Genomic DNA, 23,174 nt, shown 5'->3' with positions numbered 1-23,174 from the left:
CCATGTAAGTAATAAAGTTGTTGTCAGTACGCTATTTGTGTGTGTCTTCGTCTGGTTTTAGCGCTTTAATTTCATGATATTAGTTAGATACTTTCGGGGAAATGTGACCTTAGCAGAATTGGATCCCATCATTATTTAAACCCGCGCTCTTTTCTAAATATCCTAAAACGAGCACATACTTTGATATCAAAATCATCAAACCCGCAAAATTTTGCTATGTGCAAATGAACCGAAACCGAAACAACGCACTTTTCGAGCGCAAAAGGAGCGACGCGTATTTGCGCCAGAGGGCCACGTGTTTTGTAGCGATGGAGCTGATTGGAGCAGGAGATGATCTGATGGCTAAATAGGCCGCTTTCCGGCACAGATAAGACGAAGGCCATGTCGTTTCTCTGCTCAAGAAGTGCGTAGTTCTGGTTGCGGCTCATTTGCATATCAAAATTTACATGTCATTTATATGTCAAAATACGTGCTCATTTCAGGGTTTTCTGAAGAGACAGTTGATTCAAATAATGATTGTCTACAGTAATACGTTAATTAGTGAATTTTATGAAATTACTCATGCTGTAGTTAGTTACATCTGCTTTCCCACACGATGTCCGCCTAGCTGCATAATTTTGCATTTATAATTTCGCATAATATAAACTGCCACATTTTGATATGCAAACCAGAACTGCGCAGTTCTCGAGCACAGAAACGACATGACCTCCGGCTTATCTGTGCCGGAAAACGGTCTGTCTGGCCATTAGAACTGCGCCTACTCCAATCAGCTCCATCGCTACAAAACACGTGGCCGTCCGACGCGAACACCCGTCGCACTTTTTGCGCTGAAGTGTGTGGTTTTGGTTTCGGTTTCGGCTCATTTGCAAAGCACAATTTTACCGATTTATATCTCAAGCTACGTGCTCGTTTTTTATATATATATTTTTAATGGCTGGCTCCAATTCTGCTATGGCACATTTCCTCAACAACGTCTCGTTAATAAGTTAACTAATGAACTTTAAGTAATTAGTCGTCCAGTAATGCATACGCCTCCCGACTGGGTGTCCGCCTAGCTGTAGAGCCCATAACCCTACTGAAAAGTGGCATCTGCGTAGAATTTTCGTAGCTTTTTAATTTAGAAAAAAGTCTGCAACGGATAAAAATGAACACATACTGTATATAGATTTTAGTGTTGTTTATACTCCAAGGTAATTATAATCAATACTTCAAGCATCACACACATTTGATAGTGCTGTGCACATGCACCATGTCCTTTGCAAGTTGCAAAAGAGAAATACACATTTTGAATGGCTGAGCCAATGCATCATCTTGAGGAATAACAGTGCGGAGTTTAAGTTAGCTGATGACACGATTACAACAATGAAATAGGGAACTTTTTTTTTCACGGCTACTATGTAAAATTTACATGTGAACCGTACGCATTCGACCGCAAGGCAAGGCAAAAAAGCACAACTGCGTATTCCATTTCCGTATATATGTGAAATATTTGCTGTATAGCAAAAGCGCACTGCAGTTGCACTGGTTGGCATACACAACGCAATAAATGTGTGCATACACATTACATTATAAGTTATAATTAGGGTTATTCATTTTTTAGTGATTCTATTAATTAAAGGCCACTGTACCTTCTCCACCATCGAGAGAAGAAGCAGACCTCGGCCCAAATGAAGGAAAAGTCTCGATGTTTGTGCAGGAAGTCCACCATGTTGTTCAGGACATGTGCTGTACTGCTCAGGAAGTAGCCCTCAAAAGTCTTAAGCCAACCGGGGTCATTGTGCGAATGTGGAACCACAATCACCTGGAAGCAATGTACGCAGATGATAAATATCAGAGGCAAGCAAGCACAGGTATATAGCAAGCAAAATTAAGCCACTGCTTCCACGATTCCTTATGCTGCTTAAGATCACAATACGAAAGTTCACAGCCTTTGAAATTTACAACTGAATGTTCTTGACAGCTGTCTATCTCCATTGAACTCGCCCTCAGCAGCCTGCGGTTTCTGCTAAGCGAAGCATCAGAGCCAGAGATTCGAGAAATAATTTGTCGCCTATGTCGGTCTTAGCTGTTAAACGTTTTAGCGATTCTCAAAACAGTCCTTAGTTAGCTTTATTCAACACCAAAAGTATGTCGGCAAATATGCTTTAGTCACACCACAGCAGAAACCAGATGATGTGAGCACATGGTTCAACTTTCACGTTCGTCTCAAAAGCTGCAGGGATTTGCCAAATTAAATTTCGAGTAGAGCGTCTGTGCATACGTCAGGGTTGGACACAACTTAAAGGAGCAGTAAAATGTCCCCAAATATTTTCTTGTTTGTTTTTGACTAGGGCGCGTTGCGTAACGAATAACATGAGCTCCTGCGAAGGAACGGCGATCACACCTAATCCGTAGCGCGAGGGAGAGGCATCTGATCTGCACGCCATCTATAGGAACCCTCAACTCCTTCAAATAGCATGTAAGTGAACAAGGGATGCTGCCATCACTTCGTGACGTTTGCAGTCCCGATGGAAGAGCCAGTCAGGTGACTCGGGGTGCACACGGTCAACGCCACCTAAATAATATAGAAGGCATGGCTTATTGCCTCCTCTCCCTCCTTCGCTACGTGGACATATATAGTCAGAACTCGTCTGCTACTGCAATTCGCCGTTCGGCGAATTCAAGAACCCGCAAATGATTGCAGCTTACATTCACCACTCGCAGACGACAGCGGTTCGTCTTCATGGCCACGACCGGTGAAAGCACGTTCGTGATTGGACGCCGCCGTTGAAAACACGATCCCGATTGGCTGACTATTAGTTGTTACGTCACATCGACGAGTGAGCAGGCTTTCTCTATCTAGATGGTGTTGACACGGCGCGGCCGAAGCGCAGCTAGCAGACGAATGAATTTCCGGTGGCCAATGAAAGCAAACGGCTGCTCCGCGCGCGCATATCTGCTAACGGCACGCGTCCCTGAGCGCTTTTTCTAGGTGGCTGCCTAGATGTATCTTGCGGTAGTCAGCACCTATCCAAGCACTCATTCCACTGTCCTGTAGATTATCGTTCTCAATCCTGTATTCACGTAGCGAAGCGAACCCCACAGCTCACAAGATTTGGTTACACGTGACATAATACGGCAATATGTTCTATCAGAGCATATTAAAAGAATTCTTCATTTGCCCGACAGTTTTTATTCCAGTTTTTTTTTTCTGGAAAATACATTCTGGGTGCAGCAACAACTCACACAACTCACACCATCGCCTCATATTCGGTTCTCCTCCATACTATTCCAATCGGCCCGGGAGCTTTCTACGTGCGGCTGTCCTAAGAACTGTCTGTAATTCCCGAGACGAAACGTGGAAAATCTAGTGGGAAAACACCCCTTACCTTTCTTTCCTGCGCGCCCTCTACAGGAGTGGTCTTTGTTATATCAGCTTTAGACACATGTCGGCGATGATATTCATAAAGCTGCTACAACGTAGCTCTAATAATGACCCCCCCCCCCCATCCAAGAAAAAAAAAAATCAAAAATAAAATCCAACATACCACCGTGTTTACGATTATAAACCACTGTAGCGAGGCCTCATCAGAGCATCCAATGAGAATTGAATAAGCCGTAGCGTGACTGTATACAAACCGTGCAATGTAGACCAGAGGAAGCAAGGGATATTGAATTGCAGTCATGCATGCTTCCTGTGTATATACAGTGAAAGTCACAGCCCTGTCCTTCGTATACGCACACCACTACAAGCAGGTTGCTTACGGCTGCGTTTACGGCGCGCTCTATGACGCCATACTCAAGGTATAGAAAGGAAGAAGGCAGGTATAGCGAAACTACCCATCTGCCCCTGCGTCTTCAGAAGGGCGCCATGATAGAGACCGTCAGCGTCATCCATCCGTTGCGCGGACTACCACGACTGTAAACAAACGACGTTACAGATGATGTCAGCAGCGGTATGAATAATAAGCGGTGCATAATTAGCCATGGTGCGTTCACGCGCGTGCACTTTGTTTGCGTCGTATTCCGAATAGCTGAAACAGACATGCCAAAGCCGTTGGTTTAATATAGTGAGTTTTAGTGCACCGTACGCTATAGTCTTTGCGTACGTAAGAGATAGCGTGGTGGTTCTGCGCACTGCGCGAAGCTCTCTATTTGTGTTGCGCGTGCGCAGAATCACCAACGCTATCCTTTACGCGCGCAAAGGCGATTGCGTTTGATGCACTGAAACTCTCTAATGACACGTGGCAATTCGAAATGCATGCCGATATCACAGGTGTTGACCACTCCAAGCAGGATGAGCATTGTGATGACCACACAGCTATTATGAAGGTTGACTGAAGGCGGGCTCACTTCTGAAGAAGTCTATGGGGAATTTTTGTTCGCAGGGTTCTCGTAAACCTAGCTAAATTTCTACACGAAACGGGTGCAGGTGTGTTCCCCTCGAGTTAATCTAGAGAATGACATATTTTTGAAGGCCTGAGGCGATCCACTGGTTTGTCGCGAATTAGAGTTTGTCAAGTTTTCAATACGTGGGAGTCTATAGCAGAAGCAACAAAATCGCTTCTCTCGGCACGCCCGCCCGCGATATTTGGGCCAAAATGATGTCATTCCCTACAGTAACAGTCGGGGAATTAATTGCAATCAACAAATTCGACAAGCTTACTGCAGTTTTCCAGATCCCTGCGAATGAAAATAATGGCTTTGTCGTTTGTCGTCATGTTCTACACGCTGGCGCTGATTACGTTACTTCCTTAAAGCGCGGGAGGAAAGCAAGGCGAAGAAAACAATTTTGCGACGGTGCAGCCAACTCTCTCCGGAAGCTAACGTTAACTATAGACCGCACGAGTGCGCCTGATGACCCATTTCTCACGCACTTATAGTTATCATCCGTTTGCATTTTTCTAACGAGTGGCCGTAACGAGTTCGTTGCGAAAACGTGACATTGGTGGTGCACAGCTGAACCCTGCTGGCACTCAAGCCGACATCATAGCCGGTCTCGCCACGGCGAAAACTTTTTTTTTCGCGGGGCATGCTGCAACAAGGGATATACATATTCCATTCGTCTGTTCGTACGCGTTAACCTTGGCCTACGGCTCCGGCATGTGACTAACTGCGTATTACGATGCACGGACGCACGGATATGGCGATGCACGGATAAACAAGCACACATGGCACGTGCGCAAAGGAGCTGGGTATACGGAAGGGTACTCTGCTTGTTCTGTTCATGATTCAGTCGAACACGTATGGGTTGCGAAACGGCGTTGCCCCGGTTGAAATTATGAATAGACTATTAGCGCATACACAAATCATGCGCATGTGACAAATGTCGGCATAGTTCCCCTTGAAGTCGGCCCAGGATGCACACTAACCCCCCTGTCTCCCACTCCTTCCTGCTGTCCCCTCTCCATTTGTCTGCGTATACGCCGCTCATAACCCCAGTTGCTTCGCGGCGCTAACACGGAGTAATAAAAAAATGCGCATGCCTTTGTTTTTTTATTGTCGTACTTCTACTACCAACACTCAGGCTCGCTCGCGCCTCATGAAGCCATGCTGGCTTTCGCTACCAGTTTACATTCACCTTGCCGTACTTCTCGAAGCTAGAAATCAACTTTCTTGACATTTCCGCGGTCACACAGGGAAACCCTACGCGTACCCGGGGGGGTTCCTCGAAATATCCCGTTAAATAAATTAGTAAATAAACAATACTTTGTGATATAATACAGTGTGAGGCACGTGATCTGGAATGGCATTATTTCGGTACAGGTCTCTGAAGATACGAGGCTTTGTTAGTCCGAGCGAGTGATGTAGTCAGGGGAGTGGGGGTCCAAACCCCGCGAACTCGTGCCCTTGATGTGCATTTGGGAAAGGGTAAACGGGGTGAAATCCTCCTCCCCACGTAAAGTTCCCATAGTATCCCTCCCAAAAGATTTTTCTAGCTACGCTGCTGGTCCGTAAGACTCATCATCTCTCAAATTTCACCATATCTACGTGCACAAAGGTTGCAGCAAGCGCGGGGTGTAGGGAAAAAATGGTCCCTGGTTGTCGGCGGAAAAATATGGTCCCGCATATATATAGGCACCTGCGTGGCAAAAAGTACAGGGGCGTAGTTGCGTGTAGCGATGAAACGCATCACAACCGATCGAGTGTTATCATTCGCTTTCCCGATTTGTTGAAATTGGGAGACATATTTCTTTCTTTTTTTTTTTTTTCGTGTGTTAATGGAGAATGAAATCTGCACGCCATTCAACGAGTATAACATAAAAGCGATATCATTCGCTACATATAGATATCGATATAGTTCGCTAGCGATATCGTTCGCTCGATGCTAGTATTTTTCTACTGTTGGCCAGACACAGGTTTTACGGTTGTCCCCCGCGTCTTTTCTTTTTCTTATGTTTATGGACAATAAAAGCTGTACATCCACTCATTCACTGTTTCATCGCCCTTACAACCGCTTCTCCTGAAGACACGGTTCATCGACATAGAAACTATGAGACAACAACTGCAAAATCTTTGTCTGACCAGCAGGAGGAAAATACTAGCATCCACGTCGAGTTGGGACCTATGCCCGACTACCTACATTCGACGACACCCACGTACAGCGAGCGTGAAGTCGCAGCCGGCCCAAGCAGCACAACATCCTGGACCAATATTGGACCAATATTGCCAATGTCGGCCCAATACTGGACCAGGACTGGACCAATATTGCCAATATCGGCCAAATGCTGGACCAAGATTGGACCAATATTGGGCCAGTATTGCCAATATTGGTTCAATATTGGGCCAAGATGTTGTGATGCTTGGGTGAGGATAGTGAGCTCAGTTTAAAGCGTTCATATGCGTTTTATTTCATTGGTACGAACACAGAAGGTAACGAGCCGTTTTGCTCAGTGCTCTGTAATACGTGTACTTTTTTTCTTATGAAAGAACGCGTATACCATTTCTGCAACCTATCTGCCAGAAATATGCAGAAGGTAGCAGGACGTCTGAGAATACTTAGCGTCCCGTTGTGGTCGCGTTGTCTATACTCCGCAAAATAAAAGAGAAATAAAGAGAGGGAGAGAGAGATAGTGGAACAGAAAGAACAGGCGCAACCCGCACAACACAAGCGGGGTAGCGAATGTAACCGCTCTTATGTTCATCACTGAATGGCGTGCAGCTTTTATTGTTCATTAACGTTCATGTTCATTAAAAAAGCATGTCTCCAATTTCAACAAATCGAATGATAGCACCTGATCGGCTATGATCCGTGTCATCAGCTGTCCACAACGACGCTCCTGTATTTTTGGGCACACGGAACCCCGCGGGACCATTATTTCCGCCCACGCAACCAGAGACCGTATTTTTCTGGGATCATTTTAACCGGAACGCGCAAGCGCGGAATGTTCACTGTCGTTGACCTTCATGGACGTCTCGAGACATTTCGCGATCTCTTGCATCGATGTACAAATATCGCCAGACGTATATGCACAGGTGCTATAGAGAAAGGGTTTTGTGGCCCCGCCACGGCATTACGTCAACCTTCGCACCTGCGCGCGCAGGAATAATGGGCACACAGCTGTCACATATCGTAATCGCGTCGCTCTCGACAGGGAATTATTACTGACACATACGCAACAGATTGCGAACATCGCGACGTTCCAGAGACGTCCACTGATTTGAGATATATTGGAGAACTGCATTCGACTGCCAACTAGCTGTGAATGTCACGGATGAAATTACGTTCAACCGGGCACCATAACCGAACATGAGACAATTGATGTTCTGAGGCTCTAACACATATAGAAGGACAAATACATACAAGGCCTCGAGTGCCTAAGAAATTAATGATGAGAGATGGAAGTCACTGGGGAAAGGGTTAGCTACAGCTGGCTAACCTTTTCAGTGACTTCCATCTTTCACAATAACCGAACCTTGTGAACTAAGTGATAACGAGGGGCACGTTCACACCAGGTTTCATGACGTAAGGGCAGGCTGTCGTACTTTGGCGGATGTCAAAAAAGGTTTACAGTGCTGGACAAAAGTTTGCGGAACACGCTTGCTTCCTCAGAGTGACGCTCCTGCAGAGAATGGTACTGTGCGGACTTGCAAACAGGTGAGAGGTCTACAAGTCCGTACGATCCCATTCGCTGCTGGCGTGTCACTCCGAGGAAGGAATGCGCCGGATCGTGTTCCGTAAACTTTTGTCCAGCACTGCACCACAGAGATAAGTGTTGCTGAGGGTTGCTTCGAGATCAGATGAAACCCAATCAGTCACATTCGTCTGGAAACGACCCATGGAACTGATTGTTCAGCAGACAAACACAGAAACGAGAAAGAAACGAAAGTTACTGATAGTGACATCACGTGATGTCACTATCAGTAACTTTAGTTCCATGGGTCGTTTCCAGACGAATGCGACTGATTGGGTTTTATCTTATCTATCATATCGTCTTCAGTGCCATATGGCACTGAAGACGATATGCGAACAGGTCAATGGACTAGGCCACCCATCTAGCTTCCTCCTTTGCCTGCTTGTTAACGTCGTGCTCTCATTGGTCGGGCTTCAAATAAGGGGATAACAAGTTCGAAGTGATCCAGTGCAGTGTGAACCATGTGCATTCCTGAACGGTCTCAGCGTCGACGATAAGAGGCGATAAGGCCCGAACTTTTACAAGCGGCTTTCCTTCCTTCCTTCCGCCACTTCCCAAGCAGCACAATGTACTGAAAGTCGAATGCAATAGGGTTGGACGGGTAGGTGGAAGACCTTGAACAGACTCCTGAAACTAAAGAAAACTGGTAAGACACATACCGTCCACCCCTATTGCACTCGACTTTCAGTACATTGTGCTGCTTGGGTTCCGTTCCTCTCCTTAGGAACCCACGAAGCTGCTTTTGCCAGCCACTAGGCACGAAAACATGACATTATCGTCTATGGCATTCGGGTCTCGAGTGACATTATTTACGAAGCTCGATGTCGACGCGGTCCACTCACTAAGTAAAATATAAGTTTTCGTTCTTTAAAAAAAAATAGACCTAGTTAAACATGTTGAAAATGCATGTAATATACTGAAATATAATAACATCGTGGAGCAGTAACCATGTGGAGCAGTTCTCATGTATCTGAAAACATGGTCCGTTGACGTATTTGCCTATACCGGTGCCGAATCCAAGAAAAAAAAGGAAAAAAAATATGATGGCGGCACCTCAAATTATTTTGCTGCTGTCGATGAAAATCTAACAACTTGGGACTTTTTTCGTCAAAAGATGTTTAAGAAAGATTGTGTTTTGCAGTAAATAGTGATTTTATGCAAACGAAAATTGTTGCTGTGCGCTAACAATGGCAGCGAGAGCAGGCATCTCATGGACGAATGTGTTGTGGTGAACTCAGTAAGGTGAAAATGTCATTAAGGTAAATGCCATTAAAACTGTCGGGTGTAGCACCGCACGAATGACATTACAACTTAACCCACTACGAACTTAATGTCATTCTCGTGCCCACATGGCAGGGGTATATTCCTTCCGGCTTATATGATTTCCTAACGAAAGGAAGCCACGGCGCCTCCAGTCTATAGTGAAATTACAGAGTCTAACTATAGAACCGTATGAAGCTACTGTCCTTCGTTTTGAACTTAAAAAATGCTTTGAAGTTACGTGCGCTGTAGAACGGACGATTGAATAGCGTATTTCAAGAAACTCGGTGCTGCCTGCGCGCGCGCAGCACCCTGGGATTGGCACACCATCCGATTGGGAAAAGTGCCGCGGGAGTGCTGCACGAATTCACGAAAACTGCTGAACCTCCTCCGATATCCGTTGTTGCAACGTTTTCGTGCACCGTAGAGCAGACGACGTGAATACGCTTGGCAAGTAGGTCAGCTGTCTGCGCAGCTCTCCAGTTTCCCTCTCTCCCCTATTGCCCGTGGAGCGACCTCTTTGGTCCCTGTCACAAATAAGGAGATAACAATTCAAGGTGAGGCGCGCGTAGTTTCTTCTGTGGATCCGAACCAGTCTACGAATAACCCCTTGTGATTGGACAGACACTTTGTGACGCGGTTTCTCCAAATTTTACCTCTTCCCTGCGCAGGAACAAATTGTCGTAGTGTATGAGGTGGGTAGCTGTGGTTGTTGGCGAGGTCTTATCTTCGATCTGCTGCATATATGGCGAATTCGGGTTGGTTCATGGCGACACGGCATGAGCGCTCGGAAATTGCGAGGTCGGCTCCCGAGATGGATCACGTGACCGTTGCCACCCGAACATGAGTGCCAGGAATCTAGCGGTTTTAGAGTCACTCGGATCACGCTAGGGGCACCGCGGTCGCTCGTCTTCGGGTCCCGTCGTCTGCTAAACCACGTGAACTTCGACGTGCGGGCCAATGAGAGCACCCGCCACCGTTGCATGTGATGCAGCGCATGAGAGCGTCATCCGCAGTGCGGATGTGACGACACCGGATATAGTCGGGCAACCCGCTGCTCGATCACCGGGCGAAAAAAAGTGCTAGCTGGCACATTTCTGGCGCTCGGAAAGCGCCACGCAAGTATGCGAGATTGCTTCGCTTTGACCAAGCGAGCGTGACTGCTCGGGACCTGGCAAAAAAAGTTGCCACGAAATGACCACCTGAATTCGCCAAGTGCCAATCAATCTTGCTAAGATGGGCCTGTTTTTTGCTCTTCGAGTCAATTTATACGACAATATAATCGCTCAAAAAGCTGCAATGCAGTGCGAACATCTGTGAGAAACGACCTGAGGCTTACACTTTTCTACCCTATTGGGCCTCTGGTGTTCAGTCATCACGAGGGCAGCACCCGTCGTGCACCTCGTCAGCACTCCTTCACACTCCCCATCTTCGCCAATAATCCTTTTGGTTACTGTGGTTACTGTTACTTTACTTTTACTACTACTACTTAGTTACTTTGGTTACTGTGGTGGTACATGGAGCATCCCAATGAAGGCTACTGAGGGATGCTCGCATGTTTTCTGTGGTGGATACTGGGTAGTTCTCTTGGACTACCTAAATGAGAGAGCAAAAGGGTTACCACACCCATCAACCTCATGCGCCACCATCATCTCTCCCCTCTCTCTTTCACCCCCCTCTTCTCCCTCCCCTGGGTGCACCGAGCCGCTATACTCCAAAGCAGGCTAACCGCACCTTTCCCCTAATATCACCCCACGCCACGAATCCGACCATCGAAGGCAGCTCTTGCTTGACTCTTGACGTGCGAAAGGGAGAAGTACTGATCGGGATTCATTTTCGCGGACCTTGACCAACCTTAACGGTGACGTGCTCGTGGTATATGCTGCCAAATGTGGTGACACGGACGCCGTGCGAAACAGCAGATAATATGACAGCGATTCTGCTCGAGCCGATAAGAAACTGCAAGGGCATGTTACGTAACAAGAAGATAGGCCGATATGGTATGTCGACGAAAGCAAAAAGTTGCAACGAAAGGTGGTATAACCGGCGACATGTCCAGATCCAGACGTAGGGCTTTCGTGCCTCGATTATTTGACATTGAGTGCACCAATCAAAGTGCTCTTTCGAAGGGAAAGAGGGTGTGGAAGGGAAAGGGCCTAAGCCAACGACGATCCCACCAATTCGTTACGGAAGCAGGTTAGCCCTTTGCGCAGCTCCCCAGTTTCTCTCTCTCTCCCTTTTTTGTCCGTGGCGCAAACCTCACGGGTCGCACTCCCGAATAAGAGGGTAAGAGAGCTCAAGGTGAGGCGCGGAGACAAACTGTCGCAGCGGCGTATGGAGAGACCAGCGGAGATCGAGTCTCTTGAGACGAAGAGAAACGGGAAAGCGCAAGCTGCGGTTTCCTTTAGGCCTAACACGCGAACGACGCAACGGTTGACTCCCGTTCCGTTTTTGTATTGCTGTCATGGCAACGGCATCTTTGTTACGCACGGATTCTTTTTCTTTTTTTTTGTTCACTTTAGTGCCTGTATGGTGCCTATTTATGTTCGTCGCAATCTGACAACTTGTGGCGAACCAACCGTGTTACCATTGGCGGTGCGCAGGACTCACGTAGAGGAACTCCACCTCCTCTACAAACTAATGATACTTAGTAATGCTACTAGTAATGAAACAAATATGGTAATTTCAATATAACTATATGTTTCAACTATGGGACCTCTTTGTGTACAAACTGACAAAACCTTGTACCCCTGAAATAACCAGCGCAGGACAAATATTCAATAAAAGCAGTTCCCGCATTTGCTGTCTGTCATTTAAGAAAAAAGAAAAAAAACGAGGAAAAGTATAGTCGGCTTTAAAAAATACTACCGTATTTTACGGTGTATAACGCGCACCCCTAAAGACGGGCCTAATTTTAAAAAAAACGTTTCATGTATAACGCGCACCGCAATGTTGCTACAAGCTTCTGTACTGCCACCACTATACACGATATACCGAGGCGGTGTGTAATATATGCATATGCTTTATTTGAAACACATTTAGTTTCGCGTCCATTCTCAATAACTCCAGCCTTCTGAAACGAATTCAGGATTATTGACTGCTCAATAGCAGTTTAGCAGTCCAGCGCCCTTTCGCCGGCTTTGTCAACTGACATCAAGATATTTGGCAGAAACTCACAGCACACCCTGGAAGAGGATAGAATTTGTACGTCACCGACCAGAAATGGAACTCTGTTGGAAAATATTTCCGTGTATAATGCGCACCGTTTTAGATAACGCGCAGGACCTCTTCAGAGCACTTTCTTACTGTATAACACGCGCGTTATACACCGAAAAATACGGTAATTCGCCCCTTTTTTTTTTTCATAAAACTGCGCGGAACAACGCAGCATGTGCTATGCAAGCCGCCCTTGCACACACACACACACTGGGCCTGCCTGCACGTAGCCGCATTGTGGACCCCTATTTAGCAACCACGCGCCGTTCCGAACGACTGCCGCCAAAGAGCGTCAAGGCATTTTGAGCGGCCCTTATTTCGGACACGCGCGTCTCTAAACTGATTCGCGCAAACAATACGCACACCCACTTCCTCTGTGGGAAAGGGTGGAAGCTGTTCCCTCACAAAGGAACCGGCTTATGGGTACATATGAAGGAGAAATAACGGGACCAGGCTGGAAGCGGTACCCTCATTTGGCTTTATTAAAGGGGGTCACTAAAGTGCAAACGTTCCTCTCCTCGCGGAACGAAAGACACCACGTTACCTTTGACGCCAACACAAAAGGAACGGGATTTACCCGTTTCGTCGCTCGCGATTGCCGTGCTAGCGCCGCGAAGCAACTGCGGCTGTGAGCGGCGTAGAGACGTGGACAGATGGAGAGAGGACAGCAGGAAGGAGCGGGGGACAGGGGGGTTAGTATGCGTCCTGGGTCGACTTCAGGGGGAACTGTGCGACATTCGTCTGGGAAGACTGTCCAGGGAAAACCTCAGACAGCACAGCCGGTGGTAGGATTCGAACCCACTACCTCCCAGCCTTCTGCACGACCTTGGCTACCACTGGCGTTCGTGATTTGAGCTAAAGACGAATGAATTATGTGAATATGAATATTGTGAATGAATATGAGTAGGTATGAATATTATGAATGAATATGAATACTATATGAATATTATTTGAATTATGAGTCAAAGACGCAACAGATGAATCCCATTCCTTTTATATCAGTCTCAAGGTGACGGCATCTTCCATTCCGCGATGACAAATTTTTTAGCACTTTTGTGCTCCCTGAACATTATTCGACCGTTCTGTGCTCCGAACGCAAACTAGACGCTACTATAATTTTCAGTTCAGTCAACCAAGTCGTTGTATAGCAGTGGCATCACGCCCCGTAATGCTTGGTACACTTTGATTACGATAACTACTTCGCGCTCTCCTCATCAATGCTGTATGCTCTGAAGGTAACTACAATAAATAAATATACACGTAGTGAGAAAGACGGGTTAGCGAAAACGAAAAAGCAAGTATTTTATCGCTAGCCTATACTAGATATACGAAAGTAAACCAGAAAGAAAGAATGTACCTCTCTTTGATTGATTATACAAGGTGCGCGAACAAAAAAAGAAAGTAAAGAGGAGGAGAGAGAGACGCAACAGATGAACCCCGTTCCTTTAGCATTGCTGTCACGGTAACGGTATCGTCCATTCCGCAGGGAGAAACTTTTGCACTTGATAGTGCCCCTTTAAGCAGCACTTTCAAGAAAAAAAAAAAACAAAAGAACATCCCGTCCACAAACAGAATGGAAATTTTTCGCGACTTGCTTGTCACATGATTCACGCACGGGGTCCACGCGCACCGCGGCATCGACCGGAATCTCTCAGTAGGGGCATTCAATGAACCCTCTAATCAATATGATGAGGGGGGGGGGGGGGAGGCGACGTGCTACCTTTTTGGGCACACGCCTTGGCTTCTGGAGGGGTACTTATAGTTGCATTGTTCTCCAGTCATGCGTGGGCAGCTGCCTCCCGTTAGTCGGCGTGACGGCTGGCCAGCTTGGAGCTGAGCCAAGGCACAGCATGCGGAAGTCCGCAGTGAGGCTTCGGAGATATATTAGGAATTATGTACCACGCCTGCCACTCGTCGTAAATGCTGGGCAAGGTCGTATTTCACGCGACTGTTGATGCCCTCCGCAGCATGGCAGGTCGTTCCGATTTTTTTTTTTAAAGTTACGACGACAAATAACCTTGGTTCATGTCTCTGGTTGTGATGGGCTTGCGTATAAATATCGTATAAAGGTATGAAGTATTTTTGGAGCGATTGCTTATTTTCACGCGTGGTACATATGCTCTCAGCATTATGATAATTACATAATGATAATAATAATACGCAATAAGAGCCTTTCACGTGTCATACGCACGGTGTCAACATAAGCTTTGCAAACAGCTGGGTCTCGTAACAGAAGAGACTACGTATTGTACTATACTATACTACAGTAACTTATATAGTACAAACTATAGTTACTAACTATAATTAACCTAACTAACTAAAATTCGCGAGGTACGACAACGAGCTTCGAACCGAACAACGTGAAGGTATATATTTCGGCACCCAATCAAAAGCCTTGATATGCAACTAAGTATAACTGGTTACAGTAACAAGCTGCCGAAAAGGTAACTGTGCAACTAATTCTTCTTCCACAGAGAGTAAATTTCAATTGTAACCACTTGCCTGCTTCAGTAACAAATCGTGCACAGTAAAACTTTTAGGGTGTAAACTCTTTAGGGTGTAAAATGGGCAGTAGACCGTTTTCAGTTACGCCCTTCGCTACGGCCTCGTGAAACTATGAGGGTGTTTCATTAGTGTAAAATTGGTGTTCATTAGAACACACCCTAAGAACACCCTAAAGGGACCTTATGAAAGCACTGACTGCGGGTGTCTGAATTCCTCCGATTGTTCCAATGCATCACGATGCACCTGCTCACCTGTGCTGTCCTTCGTACACGCTATTTTGCCTGGTAATTTCGTACCGATTCGCCGGTAGCACCTAAATGCGTATCCTATAATCACTTGCACCCGTTCTCGGTGGCTCAGTCGGTAACGCGTTGGCTTGCTGATCTCTAGATCGTGGGTACAGTCCGGCTGAGTAGTATTTGGCGAGGTAAATATATATTTCCTCCAGCACCGTGTGTCGGAGATTTCCTGCGCACGTCACAAGCCCTAGGTGGACGGAGAGATGCATGTCGTGTGCAGATCCACTCCAATTATTATTAGTAGTACCCATACTGGAGTTTTTTTTTTCTGAAATAACACCCTTTTGTAGGGTGTTCAGAAACACCCCTAAAGGTGTTCGCCGAGGGAAAGTTTAAAAACACCCTTAAGGGCGTAAAAAGCTTTACTGTGATAGCTGCAGTAACCAGCTAGATTCTTCGAGAACCGTATGTTTCTTTCACTGGTTTGTTCAGGAAACCGCTTGCATTTTATTCCACTATACCATTCACTGTAACATCCGCTGTCTACCCCAGACCACAACCGACCACCCCAGATGAGCGGTGAGTATAGCGTGGTTAGGGTTCGTTCGCGCGCACACAGGAGCAACCTGCACATGTTCTGACGTTCACTTTGCAGAAGCGTATAATTTGGACCCAACTTAATTGCTGTCCTCGAGTTCATCGAACAGAAAAGTGCCAGCAGTGGAAGCCACCTGGTGTACACTCGTACCGTGCTGCCTGTTCCTGTGTTCTGTCCCTCTGCCTTTCCCAATGTTGCCAACGTTGAGAACTCGGAAAGACTAAGCTACTTCTAATCGTGCTGAGTGACTGTTACTTTGTCACGTTTTTCGTGAAGTAATTAGCTACTTTTCAAATGAACTTTCCCAATGACCGCAAATTAGATCGATGGCCACGTGATGGTATAAAGTCTACGTCCTCGCCATCCACGAACCACTTCTCTTCACGCTGTCCCCACGTGGACAAAAAAAGAAAAAGAACGACAAAAACGTCCTGCGTCGACGACGACACGTAAGTGACGTATGCATGACGTATCGCTGCTCACACACAGCAGTGAGATGTGCCACATTCCTCGCGCGCAGCTTATCACGGCCGACCGATACATCATCCCCACACTGAGGCACGTCCGACCCCTGCTGAGCCGGCGGATTTCAGGAAACCGTACACGAACTCCCCAACTGCGCTGATTCAGCGGCGTGGGGTATACGAGATACAAAGAGTATGAATGGCTTCTCTAAATTAGTCACGGACGAGTGAACGGGAACCTTCGCACAGGGTCTATAGCGCATGGTTTTACAGCTCGCGTTCTTGTTGTCTTGCACGTCCGTTGAGTGGCACACTTTCCACATCTTACATATCTGAAGGTAAAGAACCAATCGGTGCCAATGGCGGGTCCCCGGGGGTGGGGGATGGGGGGTGGTGGTGTAAAGTTGCAACCTGCTGTGCGTCTGAAATGGTTGGTTCTTCTTATGATGCCACACTTTTAAGGATGCCACCCTCCTACCTAGCATGTATATGGTGTCTGGATACTGCTCCTATAGAGTTTGACGCAGAAACACGGGAGATCAGGTTAGAGTGAGGTTCTGTAAATGAGGTTCCGTTCAGGTTGAGTGAGGTTCTGTTCTCCCCAACGGTTCTGTGTAGCAAACAGAAAGCTATAAGCCTCCGGGCTCGAGGTTGGTTTGGTCAGCCGAGATAACGTTTGTACGGGGTGTATTGTTTTTGTCTTATTTTTGTCAAGTGTGAAGAGAGAAGGGAAGGGCAGCATGGGGGCTGGAAAACAACGCCACGAGCGGCATGGTTGGAACAGAGACGGGGACTTGGCCAACGGACTTCGAGGCTAACGGACGTCTCAGGATGAACGTCTTGACTGCACTTTGTAAATATCATCGTGTAAATAAACCTGTCGTGGAGTGACCAAGAGCGAAAAGAAGACAACGAACCAACAACAACACCGACGTTTCACTGGGGAGGGGGGGGGGGGTCAGTTTATACATTAGATTTCCCTCTCTCCCTCCCCCACTACGCGCTCCGACAAAGAAACCGCCCACCACCAAAACAGAGGGTCTGGATCCGCTCCTGATCAGTGCTCAGGTGTAAAACTTCCTGCTAGCGGAAAGAAAGATGTTACCTTGACAGTGATATAAAAGGAACGGGATTCACAGGTTGCGTCGTTCGCGATTTATGAGCGAAAGAAACTACAATTTACGCTTACCCTCTCCCTCTCCTTGACGTCACACTGGTCTGCTCAAACGATTCGTCCAATCAGCGCAGGAGATTGCTCGAGACCAATGACGGGTTGCTTCCCATTGCTGGGCTTTCTTGAGGAGGAAAGAGGAAACGCGTAAACTTCGTTTTTTTCCTTTTCTCTATCTATCATGAAGCGCGAACGACGCAACGGATGAATCTCGTTCCTTTTGTATTGCTCTCAAGGTAACGGGATCTTTCATTCTGTGAGCAGAAATGTTTGCATTTAGGTTCCCCTTTTAAAGATCACTGATGTATATGCAGATGTTTAGACAAAATATTGACAGCTTTTCGTGCAAGTCAACTGTTCACGGTGGTGGTTGTGATTGAACTGGTTGCCGGATCTATACGCCAGGGTAGGGGGAGGGGGTTCGTGCGTCCTGAGCAGACTTCATTTCATTTATTTATCCTACCCAAGATACATCACAACAGGGAATTATAAACATGGAGGAGCCAGAGGGAGACACCCGGTTGAAGGCTCCTCCCTGAAAAGTGCGTTAGCCGCAATAAGAGCACAAATAATAAAACATGAAAGTAATACAGTCCAGGAAAAAAAGAAAAAAAAAGAAAGAAAGAAGATGGTGCACCGTGTGTGACAGGAAACACAAGTGTCAGAAACTCTTAATTAACAATAAATTTCTTACTTGTTTTCTAAACGATGAATAAGAACAGAATTTTATATATATATATATATATATATATATATATATATATATTTCGGGCGGCAACAGGTTCCATTTTGCATACACCACGAAACAAAAACGACAGCCTGCCGTAATTTGTACTGATCTTTGGTGGATTTAACGTTCCACCTGCTCCTGTCCTAGTAAGCGAGCTTGAATTCAAATTGCAAAAAAAAAAAAAAAAAAAAAAAATATATAGGCAAAGTTAGATTAAGTTTTAAAATACGAAAGGTCAAACCTAGAACGCCATATGCTATGTCCTGGACGCTGAGAATACGAGTATCACGATATGAAACATGGGATAAATAAAGCAAATCAAAGCTAATCCTGATGACACGGTTTTGTAAGACTTCCAGGACACATAAGCGGGTCTTATAAGTGATGCCACACACGGAAGAACAATATGAAAAATGGAATGTATGGAAGCGTAATATAAATTAAGTAATATGGATGGCACAGTTCACAGAGAACTGTGCCGACGGAAGACTGCCGGAAAACCCAGGGAAAACCTCAGACAGCAGCAGGTGGTATAGGTCGTCATGCTCATATGCTCAGATATCCTCCGCACAACGGAGGTGTCGATTGCCGTCGTGCTATTGTCCAGCGTCTATTGGTTGCGCGCTTTGCACGCCGTTGGAAGCTCTTTGCCCTCCTAAAAAAAAAAGCTCCCGAGAATGCTGAATGAATGACCCATATCGATTATTGTCGGTGTTACGTATGTACCCAGATATCATGACGTATTCCTCATCAGCTCGCTTACCAGATGTCACATCTGTCCTCCTAGCACGGGACATAAAGCCCATTGAGCTTATCAAACAGCAGCATTATTTCCGTCCTTCATAGATGGAAACGGAAGTCGCGTGCGAGCCGTCTACAGGAACGAGCGAGAGAGCGTTTTATCCGGCTTCATCCTCCATCATTTTCAAAGCATTCTCGCGACCAAAACGTGTCGGGCGCGGAGTAGGCCTTGGAACTGCAAAAGTAGGTCGCGTGGACAACAAAATGGGGCCACGCAATCGGCCGTGCCACAGAAGAGAGACAAGAGATTCGGGGACTCTCACCAGAGATGCTGCTGTCAATTTTTTTATTTATTTTTTTCACGGAGAACCGAGCGCGAATAAGCAATACATCAAACGGGGAAGATGTTGTCGGGGAGGTACAGGATATTACGAACGCGACGTTCAGTTCATACACTCAGCAGTTTTATAGGGCCTTGTATAGAGCTTCCATACGTACTTGATAAGACATAGTGCCCGAAAATTTACCGCAAACGATGCCTTCCAGTGATTTCTCCAGATCACCCCCCCCCCAATGTTTGGCGACCCCCATAACTGTGTTACATGTGCACCCTCTACAGAAAAAAAAAAAAAAAAAAAGGAAGGGGGGGGGGCGGCTTGCTCTTTCAGCTATAAAGAGTAATGCCATGTAATGCAGCCTGTAATGCTATGTTGAGCTGTTATGACGTAAACGCAATAAAGATCCCCCCTTTACAATTTTTATGCAACACTCCTCTGCCTGGTATTCTGGATAAACCAATGTCCAAAACAGAACATCATCTATCTTTGCCCAATATTCGCTCGATACCGGCAATACCGGTCCAATGTCGCCGATATTCGGCCAATATTGCACTATAAGATATTTCGCTGCTTGGGATTCTAGATGAACCAATGTCCAAAACAGGACAACACCTATCTTTGCCCAATATTCGCTCGATATCGGTAATACCGGTCCAATATTGCCGATATTCGGCCAATATTGCACTAAGATATTGGGCTGCTTGGGATTAAGTTGACGCGATTAAACGCCTTTGGCACAATGCCTAAAGGTGCCGCCATATTTTTGTTGCATGCTCATGTTGCTATAGGGTTCAATAATTAGTCGCAAATCGGAAGCGGCACAATATCTTGGCCCAATATTGGATGAATATCGGCAATACTGGTTGTCGACATGCGGCCGATATTGGGCCAATACACTGTGCTGCTTGGGAACTCATTTTGAGGACCAGCTGTCGCTACGGTACGCTCCTCGTTTATATGAAGGACGCATAAGCGGAAGTCGCACGCGGAAGTCACCGTCAAGGGCACGAAATCATTGTAGCGAGACTCGGGTGGCTATTAGAGAGACATCAGTGTCTCTTGTCTTGAAGGGACGTCCGCCGGACGACTGCACATATATTTTTAGTCGTTGCTATCACTGGAGGATCCAGGACATTTCCTGAGGGGGGTACTGAGAGGTTCGCTCAAGGACAGAATATTACGTGCACTGCTTCACATGGTGACTACAGAATCTGATAAGAGAGGCAGGACATTCTACTCCCCCCCCCCCCCCAGCACACATTAGACCCGCGTCTGATTGCTGTGTCTTTTGAAAATTGCAGAAATATATAAACTCATGGCAAATCATGGATCTTCCTTGACTGTTAAAACAGAACTTCACCACACAAAACACTCCTGAACAAGGACCATTCTGAATCATATCATTCTGTGTCCTGGTTTGGGAGGAGGCACCTGTCCTCGTCATGCATAATGTGTCGAAGATGGGTGCCTCATCCCATTTTCTACAAATCAAGACACAGAATGACAGCATTCGGAATTGTGGTTGGCTAGGAACGTTGTATGTGGTGAAGCTCTGGTTTAACGGTGTGTGCAGCGGACTCACACTCAACTTTTGAAAATTTTGAACAACGACGTCCGTTTTGTGAGCAGCAAGTGAGGCCACGTGGAGGTTTTGCAAAAATTATAACGCTTAGGTCCTGCACTTTTAGGCGATAGAATGTACAAACGGTTTCCTCACTCCGAAAGCAAAACTACTGCAGTTGTACAGTCAGAGATTTTCATCTCTCCCGGTCGTACTGAAAGAATGTGTGTGTGACCTCAGTGTGACAAAACTTTGCTCGCTGTTCTGACAGGACTTTTCTCTTTCCCTCTTTCTTTTTTTTTTGGGGGGGGGGGCAGTCTGGGCACAGTGCAGCCAAATATGTCCCTCCTCTCTAGAGAAACTTCACACAGGATACCAGTTATTGTACATATTACTTTTGGATCTCATGGTAGTGGACGGTTGTCTCAGTTAACAGTATTTGTAACAGTTGGTCCCATATCTTTTCAGCACCAAAGTAACACACTTATCGCTCCCCCAGGGCAGTCATAGAGGCCCTAGCTCACTCGCCGTAAAGAACCTTTATTGCTGCTGTATCTATATTTGTGTCCCGCAGCGGTTCAGGCATCGAGAAGGTACGACTTCGGTTGCTTATGTTCTTGTCTAGTTCAACACACCACTGAAATTCTGCCAAAAAGGTCCACAACCCTCTCTCCCTCCCTCCACGCAGAATCAGAAACAATAAGCTAGCGCTTTGGCTGCTGTAGGCGAATGTTCAAAATTCTGGGCAAAGACACTGCACTAAAAATACCGAAGACGGATTGCTCGTTGTTCTCAACGATCTGTCAAACGCAGACGACACTGGGCGACTGCTTGATAAGGGAACGTGTCATCGAAGATTATACTCACCTCCAGAGGCAGCTTATCCCAGTTCCTTCTCGTATCATAGTAGCGCTTCTCAAACGTCTGGTTCCAGAAGCTGACTGAGATAGATTCGAAATTGAGTTTCGCGTACAGGTCAGGTGTATCTATATCTGCGCCGACCCGTTTCGGAACAGCGTGACATTCGTCCAGAGAGCTTTTCGCTTTGGACCACGGCCACCGAAAACCACTCGTGCTTTTAGCTGTGGAAGAGTTCCGCATATTTGTGGAACCCCTCACGCTTCCATCAATCACTGGGACAGGTCTTGACAGGTGGTACTCGTCGGTGCTGTAGCTGTGGTACATCATCACCAACACCACACTGAGGATCGCAATGCATGCGAATATGACAGCGCGCACCTTCGTCTTGCGTGTAGTACACTTTATCATGGTGCGATGCCGTTCTTTATCCCCGAAGGCTTCCGTTGCTAATGAGATGAAAGAGACACACGACACCACACACTCTAGAGGACACCTGAGAGCCGCTCATCGTGCAGACGGAGTACGCGGAGCAAAGCCACTGCCGAGAGAATGCACTGCACGGTTAAGCCTACCTAGCAGACGAAAAATTAAATGGAGCACCCGCGTAGCAGTGTGTCGTCCCCTGGTGCCAGTAACGCACAGCTGCCTATGTGACGGTACACCGTACTTACGTACGTACCATCACGCATGACGTACCATACGCCCCAGAAGCTGCCGCACTCATGATGCCTGAAGTGAGCTCTCACATAAAAACAGACAACGCGATGATTTCAAGAGACAGAGGCGGACACACATGGAGCCATACGCACGCACATCTCGCGCAAGGATCGGCGCATGCGTGAAAACGGTGGAAACTTTGAGATTGCAACCAGCGCCTCCTGCCCCGCTCCAACGAGAACTATGAGAAAAAAAAATAATAATAATACGAAGAAAGGAAAGCCAACCGGAGGGAGGAAGCGGGACGAAGTACAACCACGTACAACTGCTCACTGTTTGCCAAGGTCAAGGCGGCCAAAGCGAAGGGCGCACCACGAAAACTGGGGATTTAGCAAGTTGAGGGTGGTTGAGTTTGCGGCAGAGTTCCACATTCATATTTGCGCTTGCCGGATCGGTGGAGGGGGTCGCCCTCCAGAACCTCAAACATCAAGTTTCCCCTCGCCCTCCCCACGCTACACGCTCCGAGAATGAAACTCCCCCCCCCCCCCCCCCCCAGAAGTGAGGATGTGGGCCGGTTTCTTGACTGTGTACAATACCAGTAAAGACTAGACAGCCTAGCTGTGTAAATCTACAGGCATCGCAGAATATTGACATGCCACTTGACCTCCACAAAGCAATCACCGTGACAGGATATCAAATGAAAAAGAAAAAGTCATTAA

At 46.7% G+C, this 23,174-nt stretch overlaps 1 protein-coding gene across 1 annotated transcript in view; it reads right to left on the bottom strand.

Moving 5' to 3' along the window:
- Window positions 1–22,649, bottom strand: part of LOC135370742 (alpha-mannosidase 2-like) — a 28,096-nt gene extending 5,447 nt beyond the window's left edge. Inside the window, exons 1-2 of the mRNA XM_064604563.1 lie at window positions 21,805–22,649; window positions 1,629–1,801 (exon numbers count right to left, since the gene is read on the bottom strand). Of these exons, the coding sequence (XP_064460633.1) occupies window positions 1,629–1,801; window positions 21,805–22,206 (575 nt within the window). The 5' untranslated portion in view covers window positions 22,207–22,649. The remainder of the gene's footprint in view (window positions 1–1,628; window positions 1,802–21,804) is intronic.
- Between the last annotated feature and the right edge of the window lie 525 nt (window positions 22,650–23,174).

This window comes from Ornithodoros turicata, chromosome 10 (assembly GCF_037126465.1).
Source record: "Ornithodoros turicata isolate Travis chromosome 10, ASM3712646v1, whole genome shotgun sequence".
NCBI classification, from domain to species: domain Eukaryota; kingdom Metazoa; phylum Arthropoda; class Arachnida; order Ixodida; family Argasidae; genus Ornithodoros; species Ornithodoros turicata.
Note: the sequence above shows the minus strand (reverse complement) of the source record. Positions and strands in the feature narration are given on the sequence as shown.